The sequence below is a fragment of the Polypterus senegalus genome, chromosome 13 (genome assembly GCF_016835505.1).
Source record: "Polypterus senegalus isolate Bchr_013 chromosome 13, ASM1683550v1, whole genome shotgun sequence".
Taxonomy (NCBI): Eukaryota; Metazoa; Chordata; class Cladistia; order Polypteriformes; family Polypteridae; genus Polypterus; species Polypterus senegalus.
In genome coordinates this window covers 18,629,017-18,653,899 of record NC_053166.1, presented here as the reverse complement: position 1 = coordinate 18,653,899, position 24,883 = coordinate 18,629,017, and the positions used below count along the sequence as shown (strand labels likewise).

The following is a 24,883-nucleotide window of genomic DNA, read 5'->3' as shown; positions in this document are numbered from 1 at the left end:
GTCTACAGAGAGTTTCTTAGGGGTGTACTCACACTGGCAATTCGTTCTGTGCCCAAAACACATTTGTCCGCATGTGACCCCCGCCCCTTCACAAAGTCTCGTTCGTCTCACTACTGTGATCGCTCCGTGCCGGGCCAACCATACTGTACCCTGGCCTGTTTAAAAGAGGTGGGCCGGGCACCAGAGCCAATCTTCAAAGGGCATCGATCGATGGTGTGGCTATTTTAGGTTAAAAAAAAAAAGAAAAAATAATACTAAATACATTAATATCGCTGAAAATTAGATAGATAGATAGATAGATACTTTATTAATCCCAAGGGAATATTCACATAATCCAGCAGCAGTATACTGATACAAAGAAACAATATTAAATAGTAATAAAAATGAAAAGAATTAAAATAAAATTAATGTTTGCATTTACTCCCCCGGGTGGAATTGAAGAGTCGCATTACTAAAACGTTTATAGATATTTCCCTTTACTTTTTATTCGTCTTTGCAAACAACGTGCACATTGAAATGTGTGTATATTGTCTTTTACAATCACAGCCGAATTATTAGAAATAAAAGTGCAGCTCTAAGTAAAACAACAAAGAGAATGACGCACAGCTCGAGAAGGGCCACGCCCACTAATATGTAAATGCAGAACAGAGCGCCACGCCCCCTTATTGAAAACACCGCGATGCACGGCCAGTCATTACGCACTCTCAGTGATCTTCAACGGCAAGCGAGAGGCTCACAAATTTAATAATGATACCCACGAAGTCGCGTCTTCTTTCGATCACAGCAGTGTGACTCGAGAGCTCTCCACGTGTAAAGCTTCAAGAATAAGCTTTCGAATGTTTTTTTTCTTTCTTTATATATTTTGTTAATTTTTTGAAAATACTGTAATTTTATGATGTCAATAAAAAATTTTGCTTTGCGCCCTTTCCCCCACCACACCACAACACATATAACTGTGTGTGGGAAAGTCTGATGCGTACAGTCCTGATATTATCTCGCTTGTGTCCATCTGTGATTGATATAAACAGCGGTTTGCCATAACTACTGTATCCCTCCACAACAATGGCGAGGAATCCGCGTTCCTGGCAGAGTTTTGGTCTTTAAGTCTTCAATGTGACTCAGGGATGTGCGATCAGAGGAGGTCATCATGAAAAGTAAAAAAAAAATAATAATCCATCCATCTTCCAACCCGCTATATCCCAACCAATCCCAGCCAACACAGGGCGCAAGGCAGGAAACAAACCTCGGGCAGGGTGCCACCCCACCGCAGGGCACACACACACACCAAGCACACACTAGGGACAATTTAGGATCGCCAATGCACCTAACCTGCATGTCTTTGGACTGTGGGAGGAAACCCACGCGGACATGGGGAATGAACCCGGGTCTCCTAACTGTGAGGCGGCAACACTACCCACTGCGCCACCATGCTGCCCAAAACTAATAATGATAACATAAAATAAATGTGTCCACTGGTCTGTGCTATAAATTTGTTTTCTGTATGATTCAATAATTTTGATTATTTTTATAAGCAAAATCACTGAACTGGTGCATTTCCTGTTCAGATATGGGAGAGAAACGCGAGGTGCGGCAGCGACGAGCCCCCCCTCACCTTGGACTGTGCTGTCCCTGACACACCTCACACACTGCAGGTTGATGCATTGGCGCGTGCCTGTTGCTGTCTCTCACTCTCTGCATGTCGCCAATCTAATGTTTGCAGACACATTTATTACACACCCTGACTTTCCACAGTCTGGCTAATATATTTAATGAATGTGCATGACATACAGTGGTGTGAAAAACTATTTGCCCCCTTCCTGATTTCTTATTCTTTTGCATGTTTGTCACACAAAATGTTTCTGATCATCAAACACATTTAACTATTAGTCAAATATAACACAAGTAAACACAAAATGCAGTTTTAAATGATGGTTTTATTATTTAGGGAGAAAAAATCCAAACCTACATGGCCCTGTGTGAAAAAGTAATTGCCCCCTGAACCTAATAACTGGTTGGGCCACCCTTAGCAGCAATAACTGCAATCAAGCGTTTGCGATAACTTGCAATGAGTCTTTTACAGCGCTCTGGAGGAATTTTGGCCCACTCATCTTTGCAGAATTGTTGTAATTCAGCTTTATTTGAGGGTTTTCTAGCATGAACCGCCTTTTTAAGGTCATGCCATAGCATCTCAATTGGATTCAGGTCAGGACTTTGACTAGGCCACTCCAAAGTCTTCATTTTGTTTTTCTTCAGCCATTCAGAGGTGGATTTGCTGGTGTGTTTTGGGTCATTGTCCTGTTGCAGCACCCAAGATCGCTTCAGCTTGAGTTGACGAACAGATGGCCGGACATTCTCCTTCAGGATTTTTGGTAGACAGTAGAATTCATGGTTCCATCTATCACAGCAAGCCTTCCAGGTCCTGAAGCAGCAAAACAACCCCAGACCATCACACTACCACCACCATATTTTACTGTTGGTATGATGTTCTTTTCTGAAATGCTGTGTTCCTTTTACGCCAGATGTAACGGGACATTTGCCTTCCAAAAGTTCAACTTTTGTCTCATCAGTCCACAAGGTATTTTCCCAAAAGTCTTGGCAATCATTGAGATGTTTCTTAGCAAAATTGAGACGAGCCCTAATGTTCTTTTTGCTTAACAGTGGTTTGCGTCTTGGAAATCTGCCATGCAGGCCCTTTTTGCCCAGTCTCTTTCTTATGGTGGAGTCGTGAACACTGACCTTAATTGAGGCAAGTGAGGCCTGCAGTTCTTTAGACGTTGTCCTGGGGTCTTTGTGACCTCTGGATGAGTCGTCTCTGCGCTCTTGGGGTAATTTTGGTCAGCCGGCCACTCCTGGGAAGGTTCACCACTGTTCCATGTTTTTGCCATTTGTGGATAATGGCTCTCACTGTGGTTCGCTGGAGTCCCAAAGCTTTAGAAATGGCTTTATAACCTTTACCAGACTGATAGATCTCAATTACTTCTGTTCTCATTTGTTCCTGAATTTCTTTGGATCTTGGCATGATGTCTAGCTTTTGAGGTGCTTTTGGTCTACTTCTCTGTGTCAGGCAGCTCCTATTTAAGTGATTTCTTGATTGAAACAGGTGTGGCAGTAATCAGGACTGGGGGTGGCTACGGAAATTGAACTCAGGTGTGATACACCACAGTTAGGTTATTTTTAACAAGGGGCAATTACTTTTCACACAGGGCCATGTAGGTTTGGATTTTTTCTCCCTAAATAATAAAACCATCATTTAAAAACTGCATTTTGTGTTTACTTGTGTTATATTTGACTAATGGTTAAATGTGTTTGATGATCAGAAACATTTTGTGTGACAAACATGCAAAAGAATAAGAAATCAGGAAGGGGGCAAATAGTTTTTCACACCACTTTATTTAGTGCTGCTGATCGGGCATAAAACCGCATTGAGAAGGCACAAGGTGAGGCAGACAGTACCGTGCTGTCCTGAAGGGGGCGCATGTGAGCCCAACAAGTGCTCGTTGTTGCAGTATGGCGTTATTTCAGTGCCACTATTCTGAGCACACGTAAAAATATTGAGCGCACGTAAAAAAAGATTGCAAGTGCAAGTGTTGCATTTTGAAGAGAAATTTATTTTGAGCGTACAAAAGCTGAATTTGAGTGAAAAAATTCATTGAATGAAAAACTGAGCGAGAGGGGGTGCTATTGTGTGTGTGTATATGGATAAGCGCAAACACTGAAATACATTTTTTGCGCGCAGCAATGAATTTTGTTCACTCAAATTCAGCTTTTGTACGCTCAAAATAAATTTCTCTTCAAAATGCAACACTTGCACTTGCAATCTTTTTACGCGCCAATATTTTTACGCGGTGCTCAGAATAGTGGCACTGAAATAACGCCATACTGCAGTTCTTCTACGCAGAGGCGCCGATAAGTCAGCGATATCAGAAAGTCAAGTGCACTGCAGCGGGCCGCCTATTTAGATTTTTTTCTTCTGACTGACTGCCAAAATGGAAGATTAAGATTTTTAAAACTGAATGAAAATAAGGAGGACTTTTACAAGAAATTGGCGGAGATTTTCGTGGAAACGGATAGGCGCACGGACTTCATTTACAAATGAAGGTAAGACCATAAACGGTTTTCAATTTTATAAAAAATGGGATCAGACTAAAAAAAAGAAAAAAAAACAATATTTAAAAAGTAAATTTTGACCTTAAATAAAATATTCTTTTGTTTTTTCTTGTTATGCTTTTCTTGAACAGTCTGTATTAAAATTGATTAATGCATCAGAATTAAAATCTGTTTTTTTTTTTTTGTACACCACTCTATATTTTCATTTGTATTGAATGAATAGGAATTGTGGAATTGTGACGGCAAATTTAGAACACATGGAGGGCGAGGAGCAAATGCGCTCGCTCCGCTCGCTCGCTGCTATAAACGTAACGCTCTTACTTAGACAAATCTGCACCTTAATTACCTGTGAGTGTGTAAAGAATGCTACATTATCCAAAACTGATCATTTTTCGTTTGTTATTGATAATTCCTTCCCCACAGGTGTCCTCCTTGACAGTACTTTCTTTATCCTTTCAGTCCCACATCAATAACATCTCCCGGTCTGCATATTTCCACTTGCGTGAGACTGAGACTGTTCTGGGAGGCGCAGCAAACCTTCTTGTGACGGCACATATGGGTGTGCCATCCTACCAGTCGTGACTTTGACACAAGCAAAAAAAAAACAAATCGAGAAGAATCAGTCAGGAAGGATAAGGAGAGATTGACCGTCTGTGGGCACCGGTCCCTATTTGGGTGGGTGTCACCTGTTGTCACTGTCACTTGCACCAAAGCAATCCAAACTGGACAGACGGATACCCCTGGAGCTTCACTGCCTTGACGTTGGCCTGTGGTGATGACGTGTCCCCTTTTCTAAATTTCAGGAAGGGGGACACGTGGGCTGTCTGTCTGGCTGGCTGGCTGACGCCATTCTCTTAAACTCAGAAACTTCTCATCAGGGAGCTTCAGAGCTTAATGGGGCAGTTGAGAATATGGGGGGCTCCATTCAGAACGGACATATGCAGAACACAGAAGATTAAGGGTCTACTTTTCAGCAGATGAGGGGGATGCTCATTAGTGGAGTTCAATGGGCCCAGACTGAAGAAAGCAGGCTTTGTTCTTCCTCATGTCTGAAGACCACCCGCTCCATGGCCGTTGTCCCCTGATGAGCACGATTTTAGCACTGTCGCCATCTCCGTTATCCAACACCTCCCACCCGCCCCCCTTTCCAGAGAGTGGCGACCACGCAGAATCTCAACGCGGGGGGCCATCGCTGTGGAGGACACAACAGCAGAAGCAGCGGGAGATTTGGAGTTCAAGTGTGACAAACATGCTAAGGTGGTCTCAATGTTTTAGCTTGTGATTTTTTATTTATTTATTTTGTAAATCTGTAACTACCACATGTGGGTGAATGAAACGGCAGCAAGTGGTCTTCTCTCACCTAGCGAAACCCCCACCCGCACTTGGGCCAAAGGAGACCCCGTCACCTTCTCAAAGGTGTAATCTGACATAGAGGGGCTGCCTTTTCCTCATGGTGGGCTTTTTTTGAATTTTGAGCCCACTCTGTAAAAACATTTGGGATGTGATGTCCAAAGGAGGGTCTTCTCTCTCAACGGCCAATTTTAAGACTGCTGTCCACCTCACAGAGCCCACTCACACACACGGACCGACAATGCAGCTCTTCATCGTTGTAAACGTCTGTGACGTGGTCCTGAAGAAAGGCGCTATATACTGCTAAAGTGAAAAGGTCACAATAAAGTATACAATCAAAAAAGGGTTCATTGATTGGATGTCATAATTCTTTACATTTACTGTATATACCGCTTTTCACAGTGAGTGGGGGCGCCCACTTGACGGACCACCAATGTGTAACATCCCCCTGGATGATGCGACGGCAGCCATTTCTGCGCCAGTGTGCTCACCATACCTGAGCTGTTAGGTGGTGAAAGGGTTGAGAGTGTTAGAGACGGGGGATGATGAGGGTGGGCATTTCAGCCTGGACGTCGGGTGGGATACACTCCACTCTTTACAAAGGATGCCCACAGATCTTTTATGACCACTGAGAGTCAGGACCCTCGGTCTTACATGTCATCTGAAGAACAGCACCAATTTTACAGCACATCATCTCCGTCACTGCACTGGGGGCGTTGGGGTCCACACACACATACCACAGGGTAAGCCCCCCCTAGCTGGCCTCACCAACACCTCTTCCAGCAGCAACGCCAAGCTTTTCCTAGATGGTCTCCCATTAGCATTTCTAAAGTGCAGGTGGGATTCTTCACAGATGAGACAATAAATGAGACATTATTTTACTTTAGTGACTGGGGTCTCACCTCGGAGGATCTCAAAAGTTTACAATAAGACTGGCATCAGCGCCTATAATTTGTAATTCATAAGAACACACATGCTTTTTGAAATGGCTTCCTAATTTTGTGTTCCGCTTTAAAACAAATACATGCAGCAAATCTAATTTGGTGAACAGACGTCAAGCACAGTGGCGCAGTGGTTAAGGCTTTGGACTGCAAACCCCGAGGCTGTGGGTTCAAATGACACCACTGGGTGGCCCTGGGCAAGTCACCTGACCTGCCTGTGTTCTGATTGGATAATCCAAACGAAATGTCATAAATGTGTCGAGTTGCCCCAATAACGGCGTCAGCCAAATACATAAATGAAAAGACGTAAGTGCAAAACAAAGACTCAAGAGGAAAATGTTACTATGGAATAAAAGTTGAGATCGTTTCATATAAAATATCTGCACCTCAAATAATTACAGCCCACGGATTCTTTTTTTTTTTTAGAGTGACTTAAACGTGTCACACGTCATAATAACCCAGTGAACTTGTGCCGACACAAAGAAATCCGATTATTATTCCAACAGGCTGCCTTTACTCACTTTAGGTTATTCGTACTCAGAATGAACACTTTTAAAATCCTCAAAACGGTGTTTGATTTTCCTTAAACACAACTGCATTAAGTCGATTGCACGTTCGTTTTTTAAACACGTGACAATCCTGTATTTGCATAAAGTAGGACGCGCTGCCTAAAGCCCCGCCCCTTTTGACGCTAACACATTTTTATTTTTTCAAGTGCTGTGGATTTTGAGTGTTTGTGGAAGATGATTTATGATTTGCTCACCAACCCCTTTTCCCCCCGCCAGCGGCTGCCTCTACGAGACCCCTCTTAAACGGTGATACAATGGGAAACAAATACATTTTTTTAACTCCTCTTTGCTCGAGCAGCTGCTGGAACGTTTTCTACAATTCGCTCGCCTACCCAAATTGCAACCCCCCCACCCGCGGTAGGCGCCGATGTGAAGTGGGGTGCTGTGTGCACCCCAAGGAAACGCGGCTGCTCTTCCGAAACCCTCCTAAATGGTGATACATTGGGAAACAAGTAACAGGTGGCTTTTTTCACCTCCTCTTTGCTCGATTAGCTGCTGCTACTGCTGCTGTGTGGTGCGCGTGATCTGCGTTTGGTGTGGAGCTTCGAACGTTTAAAAGCCTGCACAGCACCTGAATATTCGAGCTCTATTCGCGGTTCCGTTATTTCCCCGAGTAATGTTTTTAGATTGTGCAAATGCGATCTTTACTCCAGCGTTTCTTAACCTTTAAGTATTTGCGACCCGAGTTTTCATAACAGTTTTAATCGCGCCCCTAACATTTTTTTGAAATGTAGATGCATATTTTATTATACCTACTTAGCTTTTCAATCAATCAATCAATCAATCAATCAACATTTATTTATATAGCACATATTCATACAAAAAAATGTAGCTCAAAGTGTTTTACAAAATGAATAGAAAAGTAGAAGACACAATAAAAAATAAACATAAGTCAAAATTAATTAACATAGAATAAGAGTAAGGTCAGATGGCCAGGAAAAAAAAAAAAAAACTCCAAAGGCTGGAGAAAAAAATAAAATCTGTAGGGATTCCAGACCACGAGACCGTCCAGTCCCCCCTTTTATCGACATTTATCTAACACTATATTTATTGTTCTAGTATCAGAATGTAGTTTAAGTTAATTTGTTTTGGTTTCAACCTTTTTTTTTTCATATTACTGCTTTACTCTCATTTTTGGAGACTTCCGAATTTTCCGACTTCCATTATCTCTAACCAGCTCTGCATGTGCATCACGGGACTTGCGTCTGAAGGTTGTTAAGTATGATGTGACCTGACCTGACCGTCTCGCGGGACGTGAAAGTGTCTCTCTGTGTCTCTGTCTGTCTGTCTTCAAAAGATCACGTCTCGTACGGTCAAAAAATAAAGGGACATATCGTTTACCCCACATCAGACAAGCATACTTTTTCTTTGTACATTTCAATTCCTATTAACATTACACGGAAAAGTGCAATCAACCGTACAAAAGTAAAGAAAGGATATTTAGTAAACAACATATTAGTTCAATCTCAAGTGGTTCAATCGATTTCATATATTTAAAGTAAATTCATTGAGTAAACATGACATGTCTAAGCAGGATTGACTTAATTTATTTAGATGGAATAACTTGACGTAAATTAAATTCAAAGATTTTTTTTTTCTTTTGAGCGGTTGATTGCACGACTCAGCTATAAGGAGGCCGGTAAGCTCCAAGTTATAAACCTATAACGTCTCCGTAATGTCATCATCTCACTGTTATTACACAGCACGGTGCGTTGCGCTGTGCCCCCCTCCATCATCATCATCATCATCATCGCGGGTTCGAATCTCATGTCCGGGTGGGGTTTGAACGCAGATCTCTCCCCCCACCGGGTTTTCATCATAAACCCCTCCTGGTTTTAATAAGTGGCGGTTCCAAATTGTCCCGCAGGGGGTGTGCACCAGTTTCCCAGATCCAGATCTCACCCGTTAATATCCTCGTGCTTTCTCATTGCCATTAACTGGACAGTAAACGCCCTAATCTCACTGAAGCTCTTTTTGGGGGGCAGTTGCATCTAATAAAGTCACAAGGCTTATGTATTCACTTCTTGTAATTTCGCGTAATCACTAAACCAAAAGAATGATTGTATTCGAAATGAATCTGGACGGGTTGGGAGAGTTTTGGAAAGGTGTCCTTTATTTTTTTTTTATTTCCGAACATCGGTCTTTCAAGGTTTATGATGGCATGTTAGCAGATGCCCTACGTACACACACTGTTCACATATCTCTCAGTACGGACAGCTTTAGCCGCCGCTGTGCTGTATTGTCTGATAAGACAGACAAGATGCAAGTCGAGCCTGGTTACACATCCTTCTGTCAATATGAGGTATGTGCCCGCTGGCTGGTGGTCCGATACCCTCCCCAACTCGCTGCGTGACTGTGAAGGCTCCTTCTTTGTCTAACACGTTGCGTTAGGGGAAAAGGGAAGGGGGGGGGGCTGCATTTATTTCGAGACGTGAACAGGGCAGAACCCAGAGTCTCGGCTCCATTTTATCCTCTTACGACAAATCCTCCCGAAGTCCCGCAAGCGCAAATTCTTTTCTGATTGTTTTCGGAGCAGCAACTGGTGTGGCCGTCAAATAAAGAGGAATAACAGACAAGATAAAGGACTTCTTAGTTAGTTTTCCATCTTTCATCAGATAACGCCAGCACCTGTTAGGGCCGTTTGAGAGTGTCGGGGTCTTTCTTTATTAGAACTTTAGCAGTAACTAATACGTAATGGCGATGGGGAGTGGGAAGTGCCAATGGCGGATGCATCGGGGGCATAACAAGCCCTGGACGGGACGACAATCAATCGCTCAACACAAGGCCGGTTCAGAACTTTCACAGTGACGGGCGAGGCTGCCATATTAAACATAGTTTAAGGAGAGTGAGGCGAGCCTAGCAGCTACGCCGCCGTGTCATTTTCTTTTTAATTTCGAATTGATCAGCGTAATACTCAAATAATCCATGCGCGAGGTATTTTGGCCTTTTCCATTTCATCTATTACAACTTCCTTATTTCATATTACATTCAGTATATATACATATATTAATAAGAAATTAAATAAATAACGACAATAAGATAAGACTTCGTTTAGATTCCCTGCTGTCGTTTTCCTTTGTTCCGCTTTTCACTAAAGCGTTGACGCTCCTACCTTTTCTTGTACGGCTCCCCAGTTTTGCACCGATTTTCATGGTGCGGCTGCTGCGGCGGCTCAGTTCCAGTGTCCTCCCGGGCGCGCCGGTTAGAATTCCAGTGGCGTCCGTCTCCACGTCTCTCCGGTTTTTGTGGCAGAGCCAGCGGAGGTCAGCTGGTACGCGGGACTCCAATCAGAAGGCGCAGGTCGCCAATTCCATTCGTCGGCTTTGTCAGGTCTGGGCGCTTCTCTTAGAGCCCTGATGTGACAGGCTCTCGGAGAGAGAGGGGCTGCGGAGGGCCCCCTTGTTAGTGAAGCCCAATTTGAGCAGAATAATGGTGGCCGTGCAATGTCCAAAAGGAATATGGGGTTGGTGAAATTTTGTTTGGGGGGGTTAGGTGAAAAGCCTCTGCGTGCCCCAAATCCGCCTCATTTCATTTGTTAAGTAAAAGGCACATCTGAAGCTCCCATTTCGGGTCGACGAGTGATCAGTTATTAATATTTTATACTTACACGTCAGTGGCTTTTGCTTTAAGGCGGGCAAGTGGCTGATACAGGAGATAACTGACAAGTCACAATGCCGGCAACTACTTCTAAAGGGAGAGCACGCGTCAATGACTGGCGATTTAGACAGCTGGTGGCGTACTGCTGGGTAGTGAAGGCATGGCAGACTCAACAGCCCCACAAATTTTCTCGGCAGGGGGCGCCACATCTTTTCGGAATCTTTCACATGGTATCCAAGTTTTTGTGAGTTCAGAGTTAATCTTAAACATCCGACACTTCTGCTGCATAGCCCACCTTACCCAAAACTGGACTGTCACAGGTAACCAAAAAAAAGGGAGGGAGGGTGGCCCTGTCCCTGTCCCTGTGTCCCTAAGTGGCGGCAAATAATTTCTGTGTGTTTTTGGTGATATTTGCATGTGCGCTCACATTTTGACACGCTTCCTCACTGTTTCGGTTAATCTGTAGAGTTTTCGTTACTTTGTGACACTTTACGCGCTAGGGGGGTACACATGAGGCATCACGTCGTCGGCCCCTCTGCCCTGATAGCGGGGACGCCTTCGGATTTCCCATTGGTCGCTCCTTCGATTTTTTTTTTTTTAATCATTTCAGTCTTGACTCGGGGTTGATATCCGAAACGTGTGCTGCTTTTCACTTTCCGCCCAGTCTCTCTGTCCCACCACAAACTACGCTACTCAAACGCCCGTTACCTCAATCTGCACGGATAGTCCAGCCTGTTCGAACAGTTATGTCCATTTTATTACGCCTGTCATTAGCCTGCGTATACCGCACAGCCCCACATCCTGCGGGGAGGTTGGCACGTCCTTATCCAAATCTGAGCTTGGGAGGGACATAACAATGGTTGGCATGGGTGACTGCGCCAAAGACTATCGCATTGGTACCACTTTGGTGAATTTTGAAGCACATCTGTGGTGTTATTTTGTAAGTTTTCTCAGCACGCGCGCACGCATATTTCCAATATTGGGAGGAACTGAGCTTAGACTTTGGCATTTCTCTCTAAAACTACACCGTCCTCAATAACGGGACAGACATCAACGGAAAGAGGACACCCCCTCTACATTTTGATATCAATTGTATGCATTTTTCTACTTTTTTCAGCATTTTGCTATGTCCAACACTACTGTACTGTATATGACCATTTCCACGATTACCAAAAATAGGCCACACTTTTTGCCAATTGTCTCCAAATCTACACGTTTCTCTGCAATGGCTGAGTGACCAATGCACTCAGGAGATTCTACTGCACATTTTAATATGCAATTTAAGGTTTTTTAAAAATCATTTTGCTATATACATCTATTACTGTACAGTGTATACATATTAGACCACCGTTTTTGACACTTTTCTCCAAATGTGCACATTCCTCTGCAAAAGTCTCAGTGATCAATGCACTCAGGAGATCCTGCTCTAAAGTTAGATATGCAATTTGTTCAGTTTTAGGCTTTATTTCATCATTTTGCTCTATTCATCCATTACTGCACATTTGCTTTATATATATATATATATATATATATATATATATATATATATATATATATATATATATATATATATATATATATACACACACAAAGTAGACCACAGCTTTTGACAATTTTCTCCAAATCAAAAGGAAATCCATTTGTCCAAGAAGTCACATAACTATTTAGCAGGATGAAGTCTCGTTCGTTATTGGAATTAAGCAGATAAATCACCATGCACCACCACCCACAGTCCTCTCCGTGTCCGGGCCGGGTGAGGTTTCCCGTGTTGAGTCAAATTGAGCCGCAGACTCCACTCCTGGTGGTGCCATACTCCCCTCAGAACCCAAAGACTTTGGTTTCCCAGTTAGTTGCCCGGCAGGTCATGGGAATAAGGCTGTTGATCGCCAATTGGCATCGTTTATGGTCGGAACTACAACGGTATCTGATTGTCTTTGAACCTCCGACTTTCGTTCTTGATTAATGAAAACATCATAGGAATAAGATTGGAATGGTGACTTGCTGTCACAGTTTAGCTATTTCACCTGACTCTTTAGTGAACGTGACAGTGGAGGTTAACTGGACTAAACTATGAACCCCACAAAACTGGCCAAACCCCTCAGTCGTTACTGGGCACCAACATTTCAAATATTAACAACTACAACAGCATTCATGTATTTAGAATATTTTATTGAACAAAGCACCAAAAGAAAGTTACAACAATAGAAAAACAATTCAAATTACATAGTGATAATTAAAAGGTACAAAAAAAATAAAGATAAGTCAATTATTTTTCCATATTCCCATGGCGATTTTTAATGGTCACAGCCAGTCCAGGTCCATTCCTTCCCCTTTGAAAGATGTCTTCTTCATCCCGTAATCGAATAGCAGTTCTTTGTTTGCCCCAAAGTCTTTGTTTGCGATGAACAGAACATCCCTCTGTCCCTCGCCAGTGTCTATGGTGCAACACTGGGGCTGCAGGTTGGCTCGTCTGGATGACTGGTTGATTAGATGACCAAACGTTTCCATATCCGGGTGACATGGGAATGTCTGGGCATCATTGCAGAAGGCCTCCGGTCTCGAGTTCTTAAAAGAAGAGGTAGCCCATCTCACCAGCCTCCACATCTTTCATCTTCCTTTCTCCTTCCTTGTGGCTGATGTTGGTCCCATGGTAGTCACAGAGTAAACTCCTCATCCTTTTCCTGGGATGTTGTCACAGACATACCGCCGAATGTATTTGTCTTGTGCTATGCCCTCCATGGATCCTTCTGGCTATGGATCTTTGTAGAGGAAGGTATGTCTGTTGTCCACCCTCTTGCTGACCCTATCCTCTTCTCTACACGATTAAGGGTAGGCTGTCGTCTGCAGAAATAGGCAGAAAAACAGGAGAGAGAAATGTTTACTTTGAGTCACACAATTCATGAAATAAGGGACATTACCAGTAGTCCAGTTTGTTAAGGACAGGAACAGTAGAAGAAAACTCACAAAGACTGTGTTGGCACCGAAGGGCTTCCTGCTCAGCTCTCCAACGTTCATAACGTATCCTGTCATGCATCCCAGTGAGCACCTTCCTCTGCTTCTTCTTGGGGACTTCACCATCCAGTGTCACTGGGAACTGCATAACCAGATTTGCAAACGCATGTTGCTCATGAAGGCTGCAGCAACCCCTCTGTTCCTGGCTGAGGTCGTCTCACATCTGTAAAGAAAAACAAAAACAATTTAAGACACAGAATCCAAAGAAACTCATTGAATTATATGGAAGTGTGTTTTAAAAGGAGGACAATTACACTGGTCTACAACAATAATTTTTTATTTGCTACTGGGAACTTCAGAGCAGCTCTCCATTCCGTTTTTCACACTGGTTTCATATATGAGATCGGAATTAAGCGAGCACATCAGATTTTTGAAGTACACATCATTGCTGTTTTGACACTTTTGAATATCAATATATCAACACAATAGAGTTTGGTCTCTGTCCCACCAAAATTGTTTTGATGGGTTTATTCTGAAAACAAGCCAGAAGTTGATACCAGAGACACTTTTAAATATATTTATGTCAATTTATCTCAATATAAAAGCGAGGTCAGTGTGCTCAATTGCTTTTGCTCTTGTACTGCACATCCGTCTCTCTTTGCATGAACCAACAGCAGCCACCCATCATGCTCGGAGTGATAATCTGTTTTCCATTACCTTTATATCTTGATGAAATCTTTCCCCGTGCTTATCTCTGACATCGCTTAGATTTGGTGGAAAAAAGTCAAGTTGAGAACGTAAAAAATGACGTGTTCAGTGACATTCTGGCTCCCATAAGCTGATACGCTCTCAGCAGGTTCTTCACAAGCTCAGTGTAATTCTCTGCTCTGTGACTGTCAAGAACATTCTGGACAAGCCGCACAAATGAAGGTGCTGATTCAGTGGGCTTCAGTTTCCTTTTGAACTCCTCGTCAAGCAGCAGTTCATGGACTTCAGGGCCAACAAAAACACCTTCCTTAATTTTGGCTTCACTTTTCTCGAGACTAAACTTATTTGTTAAATCCTGAAATGCATCGCCTTTACTGTCCAGTCACCCTAGATGTCCAAGTCCTGGAATGTCATAACTAAAAAACGGGACGTGCTCCTGGACGAAAACGATTTTCAGATTTGGAGTCAGCAAGTGAAATTTATTAAAGTAAAGGTGAAAGAATCCCAGTAACAAAATGCTTGTTGACCAGTGTTATCAATTCGACTCACTCGGAGCTCCTCTCACTCATCAGGGTCTGTACAATGAGCTTTCCTCTGGTGATGATGTTCGGCTGGGCAAGACAGTAATGGTTCTCTGCAGTAGCATTACTGTGGGCCAGGTAGTCAGCCATGGTGCTCTTGTCAATATTATTACAGGATCTCATGGCTGCTGTTTCCAGGATCCTCCTGGCCACACCGGCAGTGATCTCCCTGATCTTGAACCTGTAAGCACATGGTTAAAAACATATTTACATATTTTCATTTAAACAAAAGTTGTATTAGTTTCAACAAAAGGTGCCCTTTTTGATGACTTACTTTTGGTGTAAACGATTCACATCATTTGAGGGGTTGAAATCAGATTGCCAGTTGTGGATTAAAAAAAACCTCATGTTTGAAGGGTCGTCCTCAGCCAGGAGATGCCGTTCCTTCACAAAGATGGGCCGTATTTTTTCAAAATACAAATATGGTGATACAAAAAGAAGAATCTGCATTTTTTTTTTTTAATTTTCAGGGGCAGTTATTGGCTGCTGTGTACAGCTTGTGTTTTAATCATGAAAATGTACATGTTTAAAAAGTACTCGCTCTTGGTAGCAAGGGTCATCCACCACATCATCTTCCTCCTCGCGACTCTCTATAGATGCAGTGGCAGCCATACCAGATGTAGAAGGCTGTTCCAGTTCAGCAGAGGCTGGAGCAGATGCAACATCCATTGACTTTGAGGAACAAAAATCCTGTGGGATGTTATGGAAGTAAAGTCCAGATTTCTTCAGGAATTCCATCACCTGACAGCTCCACTTCATTAGTAATTTTTGCTTGCAGATTCCTGAAATCAGCAATTCTTCCGTGCCAGAGCAGGAGTTGGATAGTTTCTTTTGCAGCATTGAAAACTTCCTCAGTTTCATCATTCGATGTGTTCTTTAGGCAAACCCTTCAAAGGTGGACAGAAAGGGTGGTCTGGGGCTTCTCACAGTATGGGCATACATGTGGAATCCTAATTGGTTTCCTGAAATGATGAGAAATAGAAACAAGAATTAAACCCACAACTGGAAAGGCAACAACAAAGTGAAGTAGGAGATTAAAATGCTTAAAGAGAACTCACCTTCACTCGACAGCAGAAGCAGCACTTGAAGAAGCCATTTGTTTTCTCCCAAAGATGTTTGGTCTCTCGGACAGTAAGACAGTGTTATGAGAGAATGTGCCAGGGGTCTCAAATTAAAAACCACAAGGGACGGGCCTAAAGTAATACAAAGTAATAAAAGTAGAGTGGCATTAGCACCACTCTGAACCCAATAAAGGTGTGAACGTTAATCCCAGGATGAAAGACGGCTGACAGGACTGCAAATGGACCTTGATTTTAGTCTCTGTGCCACATTAAAGATTTTGAATAGGTAGGAGAAGACATCACAGGTGGACATCATGAGTGTGAACAGCCCCCAGGGTTAATTGTGGATGACCTGGGAGTGAGGTGAAGAAAGATTCACGGATCTCAACTTTGCTGACGATGCTGTGAACGTCACTGAGTAAATGGAGGCTCTGATCGGGGCTCTCAAGAGACTGGAGTGTGGGGTCTGAGTGTCTGGGTTTGTGAGTGTCCTGATAAAAGCCAACATCCAGGCCTTTAATGACCTCTTGGGTACGGCCATCAGCAGTGTGTCTGTCTGCAGAGAGTGTGTCGACCTTGTCGAGAGGTTTACTTACCTCAGCAGTGACATTCATGTCTCTGCTGAAGTCAGTAGACAGAATAGGGAGAGAGTTTATGGGAGAGATCATGAGGTTGCTGGAAAGGGGTGTGTGGCACCCCTGATATCTATGCAAAAGGATGAAGGTCCAAGTCTTTAGAGTCCTGGTGCTTCCTGTCTTGCTATATGGTTGTGAGACATGGATGCTACCCAGTGACCTAAGACGAAGACTGGACTCCTTTGGTGCTGTGTCTCTCCGGAAAATCCTTGGGTACCACTGATTCGACTTTGTGTTGCTCATGGAGTCCCAAATGTGGTACATTTACCTGCATTGTGAGGGAGCATCAGTTATGGCACTACGGCCAACCTGAGGTTGATCCAGCTCTTAAGATCTTCATTGTTGGGGACCCGAGTGCCTGGACCAGGCTAAGGGGTCACTCACATAACACCTGGCTGCGGCAAATCGAGGGTCATTTCCGGAGGGTGGGACTGGACCGCGTGTCTGCCTGGGCGGTTTGCCAACCGGGATCCTCAGTTGTTTTGTTGTGCAGTGGGTGCGGCAACGCACTGTGCCAGTGTATGCTCCCCAACTTGACTTGACCTGGGAGGCACTTCACAGCTACATAAAGTTATACATTCAAAGAAGGTTAATTTGTATCTGGATGGGAGAAACAAAGCCTCTTAGCAAAAACACACTTACTCTTGCATGAATTATATAAAATTATAAATATTGCACTTTACCACTTCCTCTGTTGCATTTAAGTACAGCAGCAGGAGTCAGATTTTAATATGGACACTGATGAAGACCATCATTCTAATCCCAAAGCAGATTGAATGGCCTGGCATCTACATGGGTCCTATTCAATTTTGCCATTTGTTCCTGAGCACAAAGCTTTATGCAAACCAACTTGACTGCACACAAACAAATGCACAAGTACAAATGCATAAGTTATCATATCTGAGGTTGATGTTGCACATGTATTGACTATTTCTTCATTTGCTGAATGCAGTCTATGGACAGGCACCACTACAAACTTTACTGGGTTTAATGTACATATATAATGTAAACTGTATATGTGAACTTTGACAAATTACCTGATCTGAGGTGAAAGCTGTACATGTGGCTATTCTTCCTTCATTTGGAGAATTTAGTCTATGGAAAGGTAACCACTACATTGTATACTTAGTGTTTATATACATATATGTGAACTGTATATGTAACCTCTGACACATTACCAGATTGGAGGTGGATGTTGCACATGTATTGACTCTTTCTTCATTTGGAGTACATTAGAACACTCTTGACGAGAACAGGCCATTCAGCTGAACAAAGCTCGCCAGTCCTATCCACTTATTTCTTCCAAAAAAACATCAAGTCAAGTTTTGAAAGTCCCTAAAGTCTTACCCTCTATCACACTACTTGGGAGCTTATTCCAAGTGTCTATCGTTCTCTGTGTAAAGAAAAACTTCCAAATGTTTGTGTGAAATTTACCTTTGACAAGTTTCCAACTATGTCCACGTGTTCTTGATGAACTCATTTTAAAATAAGTCTCGATCCACTGTACTAATTCCCTTCATCATTTTAGACACTTCAGTCAGGTCACCTCTTAATCTTTTTGCGTAAACTGTAAAGGCTCAGCTCTTTTAATCTTTCGCCATAACTCATCCCCTGTAGCCCTGGAATTTGCCTAGTCGCTCTTCTCTGGACCTTTCCTAGCCGTGCTATATCCTTTTTGTAGCCTGGTGGCCAAAACTGCACCCAGTACTCCAGATGAGGCCTCATCAGTGTGTTATAAAGCTTGAGCAGAACCTCCTTGGACTTGTACTTCACACATCAAGGCCTTCTAATGGCTTCTGAACACTGTCTGGAAGTCGATAGCTTAGAGTCCACTATGACTCCTAAATCCTTCTCATAAGGTGTACGCCCATTGTGTATTCAAACCTAACATTTTTACTTCCTATGTGTCATACAGTACAATTACTGACATTAAATTTAATCTGCCACAAATCTGCCCAAGCCTGTCTGCTGTCCAAGTCCTTCTGTGATGATATAATGGATTCCAAATTATCTGCTAATCCAACTATCTTGGTATCATCTGCAAACTTAACCAGCTTGTTACGATCGATCAATCACACAGATATATATAGAAGTGGGCCTAGCACGGACCCCTGCTGGACACCACTCTTAATATTGGCCAATTCTGATGAGGTTCCTCGCACCATCACCCTCTGCTTCCTGTGTCTGAACCAATTCTGCACCCATCTGAAAACATCACCCTGAATCCATGCATTCTATGGACAAGCAACAACCAAACAGTATACATAAAGGTTTATATATATTACATGTGTAACTCTGACAAATTACCAGATCTGATGTGCATGTTGCATGTTATGGACAGGCACCACTACAAAGTTTACCGAGTGTTTAACATACATCCATACATAATGTGAACTGTATATGTGAACTCTGACAAATTACCTGATCTGAGGTGAAAGCTGCACATGTGGGAATTCTTCCTTCACTTGGAGTTTGTAGTTTTGGTATTCTGGTCATGTTTGTGAAGATGTGAAACATTAGGGAAACCTGTTGGCTGTCGTCCAGTGCCGCATGACACAGCCAGCATGCCTGGGGGGTTCAAAATGGGGTGTAAAGGTCCAGATGCCACACAGCCCAACAGGCAACGCAGAGACCAAACCACCATGGCATGGCTTAGAAATCCCCACAGAAGGGAGCTGCTGAAATTTGGTGGCAAAAGGCCCAGGTCTCACAGAATTACAATTTTCGCTTGCAGCACGTGTCTGCCAAAAAATTTCACCCCAAAAGCGCAAGAGATTTTTGGGGATTATGAAGCTTAAGTGTGCCAGAGTTCAGGGATGCCACACCAGGTGTCTCTGTCTTGGGCCCTAGGGGTCCCTAGTACATGCACTACTCTGTGCCTCCATTGACTCCCATTCTAGTGCAACGTGGATATACTGCACATGTGCCGCAGGGTAAACTTCACAGGGCACGTCGTGACATACCTGCCTACCTGATTTAAACCTTAAGTCGTCATTCACACAACTTCAATAAGTATCATTGTGATAAAATAGGGAAACCTACAGTCCTAAAGTAACACGCATATAACTTACACTGGATAAGGAATTCTGAACGTGTATGCACTGTGTCCTGTGGGATCAATCTACTGCCAGTGTATGTACGGCCCCTTCGAGCAATCCAAGTGGTCAGTTTGGGTTTGGTGACTCACTGGTAGGGATGAAGTCAACATCTTGTGTTACGGGTGCGAAGGGCAATTTGTTTGTCACAATTTATATGTGTTTTAAATAAACAAAACTAACCCGAAAGGCAGCTACCAGCTGAGGGCATTTGTCACTGCATTTTTTCTGTCCCACACATTTCTATGCAGCCACCCATTTAAATGCCATGGTGACAATGCCTATAACCAGGTGTAGATTATATGCATCTCAAACTACAGAAGAGGCTTTGAGGGTGTTAAAGAATCCATCTCATTCATTCATTTGTTTCTGTTTGTCTATTACTAAAACTATAATATTGAGCAATACAGAATTTTGTTAGTTTCTTGCTTCCTTTTTCTCCCCCATTATATTGTTTGGAACTCACCGATCATGTTTGGTGTAAGGCCTTTGTCTTTTTACTGATAGAACACTAGTACTAGGGTGTTATACCACGTTAGCTATTATGAATGTAGTGATTAGTCAAGCAAAATTATACCTTTTACTGGCTAACTAAAAAGATTACAATATGCAAGCTTTCGAGGAAACTCAGGCCCCTTCTTCTGAAACAGTCAAGTCTGCCTAATGGAAATTAGGGAGAATTTCTTTGATGGTCCTAACTAAAAAGGACTTTACACAAGGTATAATGTAAAGAAAAACTATCGCCATATGGGAAACTGACAACTTTTAAAAAACCTGAAAGTATGCACCCCTCATTTAACAGATGTGCTAGATATGCTTTACTATCTATATATAAACTGGTGCTCTGAGTAATGTGCAACAGTTTTGTTCTATAAAAAACACAACGAAAAGAAAAAACACAAAGCAATACAAAAAAAGAGAAAAGTACAGTAAACACACATTAAAGCCAGAATACTATAAAAAATATATTTTACTCCATTCAGAAAACTGACAGGTGGCAGAGTTAAAACCTTCAAGCTGACATGCAGTGGTGACATTTCTCATAAAATCCTGGGTGTAGGGGTACACTAATATACTATCAGGAGTGAAATCCTAAACCAAATACCAGAAGATGGGGGGTGGGTGGTTTGAGATAAAAAAAAAAATTATATACATACACACACACACACACACACACTACATAGACATACACAAACTAAATATGTATAATTATATGAAACATATTACTATTAAATAATACAAATGTGTAATATCCGCATAAAATGAATAAAATTATTAAATCTGTTCTCATGAGTGAAAAACACAACCAACAACAAAAACACACAATTTTCAACCCGCCCCCATCTTCAACTGATTTTGGTTTCCTACTAAATTCCTTTCAGTTTAGTATTTCAGTAAAAGAACTAATCTAGTGTATTTTAAAACGTAATATTTGAAATTTTGAAATGTAAATTTTGTTTGTAATGCAGACAGTACTGTTGACTGAATCTCCATTTTTATAATTAGAGGAAACACTCACAGATTCCAGATGTATAAAAGTCATATTTTTAAGTTGTGTATATAAATCATATGGGTGGGTGCATTGCATAAAATCTTATAAACTAAGCTATATACACAAGTGCAAAAGGCATTAACCAACATTGAACACAAGTGTCAAACATTCATATGCTAGAAATATAATGGATACCTCTGCTCCTTTCTAGTTAGATTTCTCTCATCTGTGGAGATCACCCACAAATTAAATCTGTCATTTGAAAATCATGAAAGAACTTCATATGCAAAGAATTTATAAAATTTGACCACAAGGATTTTTTGAAGCCATGAAGGTGTCTATTATATACAAAGTTTAGGCTGTACACTTTTAAGAAAATAAATAAAAATATAGTTATTCCACACTGTGGACTCTAGCAAATTTTAAGATTAATATTACACAAACTTTACACAACATTAGAACAGTACTTTTTTTTTTTTTGAGAAAATAAAACCAAAAAAAAAAAAAACAGTATTTCACAGTTCAGACTGTATTTTGTAGTGTTTGTTCTGGACCAGCCTTAATAGTTGCACTACTACTGCCAATAAGTGGTGAGCATTCACTTCTCTCTTTTGATTCCAAGTGCAAATTAGCTTTGTCCAAATTATCACCTTCTGCAACTGATGTTTTCCGTAACTCACGTTTATGGTCTTCTGATGAAGTGTTCACTTGAAGGATCAGTACCTCAGACGGAGAAGCTGAAGAGGACATTTTATCAGTAATGTCAAGGGTGTCCTTACAGTTCTCCTCACTACATTTTTGTACACTAAGTGACTTCTCCCCTATTCCTTCCATTTCGTCATCTTCATCAGTCTCTTCTTCCTTTACAGACAGCTGTAGGAACGGAGGAATAATAAGGTTTTCCTTACTCAAGAGGCCGCGTTGATCATTAGCTCGATTGCTTTGAGCTTTGGAAAGCAAATCTATCAGTCCTAGAATATAAAAAAAATGGACACAAGTTAAACTGCACTAATTCAACAGTTGCCATGTACCATCTTCAATCAAATGTGTGAATTCAGTTACACGGGGCATTGGTTGACAATGGCTTGTACGTAATTGCTTGAAATTGTAAAATTTCAAAGGAACTTCCACTACAACAGATTTCATAGTAGACACATGAAAGTTATAGCAAACCCAGTCCACTCTAATGTCTATGGGTTCCACAGGATGATGTACTGATCATTGTATTTTTATGTTAATTTTACTTCCTGATTTCTGCCATTGTTACACTGCAAACTACTAGGTTAGGTTTATACTGCAGAGCTATAATGCAGCTCTCATTTCTAATTTTTAGGTCAGTTATTTTGTCAAACTGTTGCTGCTTGTATTGGGTACCAGCCTACAGAATATCCACATCTTTATGTTTATGCAAGAAGTGCTCTGCAAAGACCAGCATGTGCAAGTGAACAATTTCATAAGCAAAGGTTTTTTTTACTGCTATGCAGAGAAGACTGCTTGCAACTCATTTTAGTAACTTTATTTCTGTATTTTTATAATTCAGCCTGCCAAAACGTAGACTCCTATTGCTGAATGAAACCTTCTACCACTCTACAGCTTCAGTGATTTATATTTTCAAATACTATTAATCCATCAGTTTACTATAAGTATAAGTGGATGGAATTAATCCTGACATCAATTTATAATGCACAAAATGCAATATGGTAAAAATTGTTTTGGCTTTGAAAATATGAACAGTGCATACAGAAACTGGTTACATTCACAGAACTGCAACTTACACACCTACGTGAATGAGACTCCAGATTAAAATTTAGTCACTGGATTATTTACTCCGTGAAACCTATGGTTTAAAACATTGCATCTCATTCTTTATTCCATTTCTACATTCTTCCACTATTTTCTACAGTGTTTTGTGTTGTGCATAAATAATTCCAGTCCCATAACTCCAAATATACAACACTGACAGTGGCAAACACAATGCTTTAGACTTACATGAGTACTAAGTATTAACTGTTCTCCTTCAGAATAGATGAGTCTTTTCAGACTGCAGAACCTGAAAAACGTCAAAACGACTTTGGCTTAAAAGAGCAGGTATTATGTGACAGAACCTCTCATTTATATTGGGTCTTGCATTATCACACAATAGTAAAACCTAGATGAACTTCAACAGTATTTTCTTTTAAAATCTCCCCATTGTGGAGTTAACCGTCACCTAATTTTATATTATATCTTTTTATAAAATTAATAATGGGAGATTTCCAGTATCATGAACTGAGTCATTTGAGTATTTGGCCATTACACAAGATCTGCAATGCTTATTAATAAACTGTTCTTTTGGAACAAATGTGACAAATAGAGCAACTCATCGCATCACCTCTGCAAGTGCTTAATGGGTAAATGGTAACTTAACCACATTCTCAAATTACATGCAAGATATGTACTTTTACATCCGAATTCACAATTCACAAAAAACTGGCAGTGTTGTTTAAACTTTCAGGGGGATTCCACCACAGTTAAATTACACCATGTGGGTTAACGTTTAGCCTTTTATTAGAGCCAAATTCATACCACCACTAAAAACTACTGAAATAAGCAGACAGCTAATTAAATACTAACACTAGGAGAATACAAACACATTATGGAGCTTTTGAAGTAAACACACACACACACGCACACACAAAGTGTAATTTAACATTTGGTATACCTTGATATAGAATACACTGGAACAGGCTATGGCTGACTGAGCTCAGGTACATTACAATAATTCCTATTCTACCATTGCAAAATATAGAAAAATGATCAACAAGGATTCTGATGTCTTTATCAGTTTAGACATTTTCTGAAATTTTTAAATAACTCATCTAGCTTTCATGTGGCTCTACATTAATTTATACATCACACAGATATTATGGGTGCCACAAACAAGTCTTCTTTATTTGTGTACTATTGGCTTTTATTTTGTTTCAGCATTCATTTCACAAAACACATTTCCATCAAGAAAAAATAAATACAAAACTACTCTCTTGTGGACAATAGAATTACATAGTTATGATTGTTTAAAATAATGAATGAAAGGGTAGATTCCAAAGTGCTTGTTAGCACTTAACAACTTTGCATTAAGCCTTTAAATCAGCTTTTGTACCTTCCTTTAAATTTATACCAATCTCCTTGGTCTTTTCAGGTTTAACAAATAAGTAACTGGATGCTAAAAATCATTGCATTGTGTCAGTTGAAGACCACCAATGCAGGTCATGCTTCATCATAAATCTACTCCATTTGATAATGCACAAATTATGAACTCTTAAAGTATGGCTGCAGCTTTCTTAGTCAGCTGTAAGAATTTGAAGATATCAATAGGAAGCAAAGTGAAGAGATATGAATCCTTCAGTTTTTAATATTCTAAATGTAAACACATTCAAATACATTAATACATTCAGATCAGCATGGAACAGCCCTAGTGGGTGGGGAAACTAAATTCCATGAACAAATCCACATGAACACAAGGGTCAAACGTAAAAGGCCAAATCAAACTTGCACACAAAGTCTGCTCTTTTAACAGGGATTCTTTTCCACAACTGGCACACTGTTAACTCCCACTTTGGACAGGAAATGCTTGGCGCTGCCCCCTTTGTGCAGAAAGTGAAAAAGCAATCATCTTTGTACTTATTTGTAACTCTCTTCAGCAAATTGGTACCATTCTTTCATTTATAAACGTTCTGTCACTTACTCTTTGGAGCGCAGTATTCATTCCATATTGGGGAAAATCATAAGATACCGTGAAGGAGTTACATAGGGGGT

General features: G+C 41.3%; 1 protein-coding gene and 1 long non-coding RNA gene across 4 annotated transcripts in view; both read right to left on the bottom strand.

The window, feature by feature from the left end:
- LOC120542991 overlaps positions 1–10,672 on the bottom strand; it is a 47,869-nt gene extending 37,197 nt beyond the window's left edge. Inside the window, exon 1 of the long non-coding RNA XR_005636271.1 lies at positions 10,080–10,672. This is a non-coding gene — a long non-coding RNA (uncharacterized LOC120542991). The remainder of the gene's footprint in view (positions 1–10,079) is intronic.
- A 9,876-nt stretch (positions 10,673–20,548) lies between these two features.
- rgs14b (regulator of G protein signaling 14b) overlaps positions 20,549–24,883 on the bottom strand; it is an 82,816-nt gene continuing 78,481 nt past the window's right edge. For 2 of the 3 annotated variants that reach the window (XM_039774647.1, XM_039774648.1), the window contains one exon: positions 20,549–22,059. In XM_039774647.1, the coding sequence (XP_039630581.1) occupies positions 21,611–22,059 (449 nt within the window). In that variant the 3' untranslated portion in view covers positions 20,549–21,610. The remainder of the gene's footprint in view (positions 22,060–24,883) is intronic. The other variant, XM_039774649.1, reaches the window with a different exon arrangement.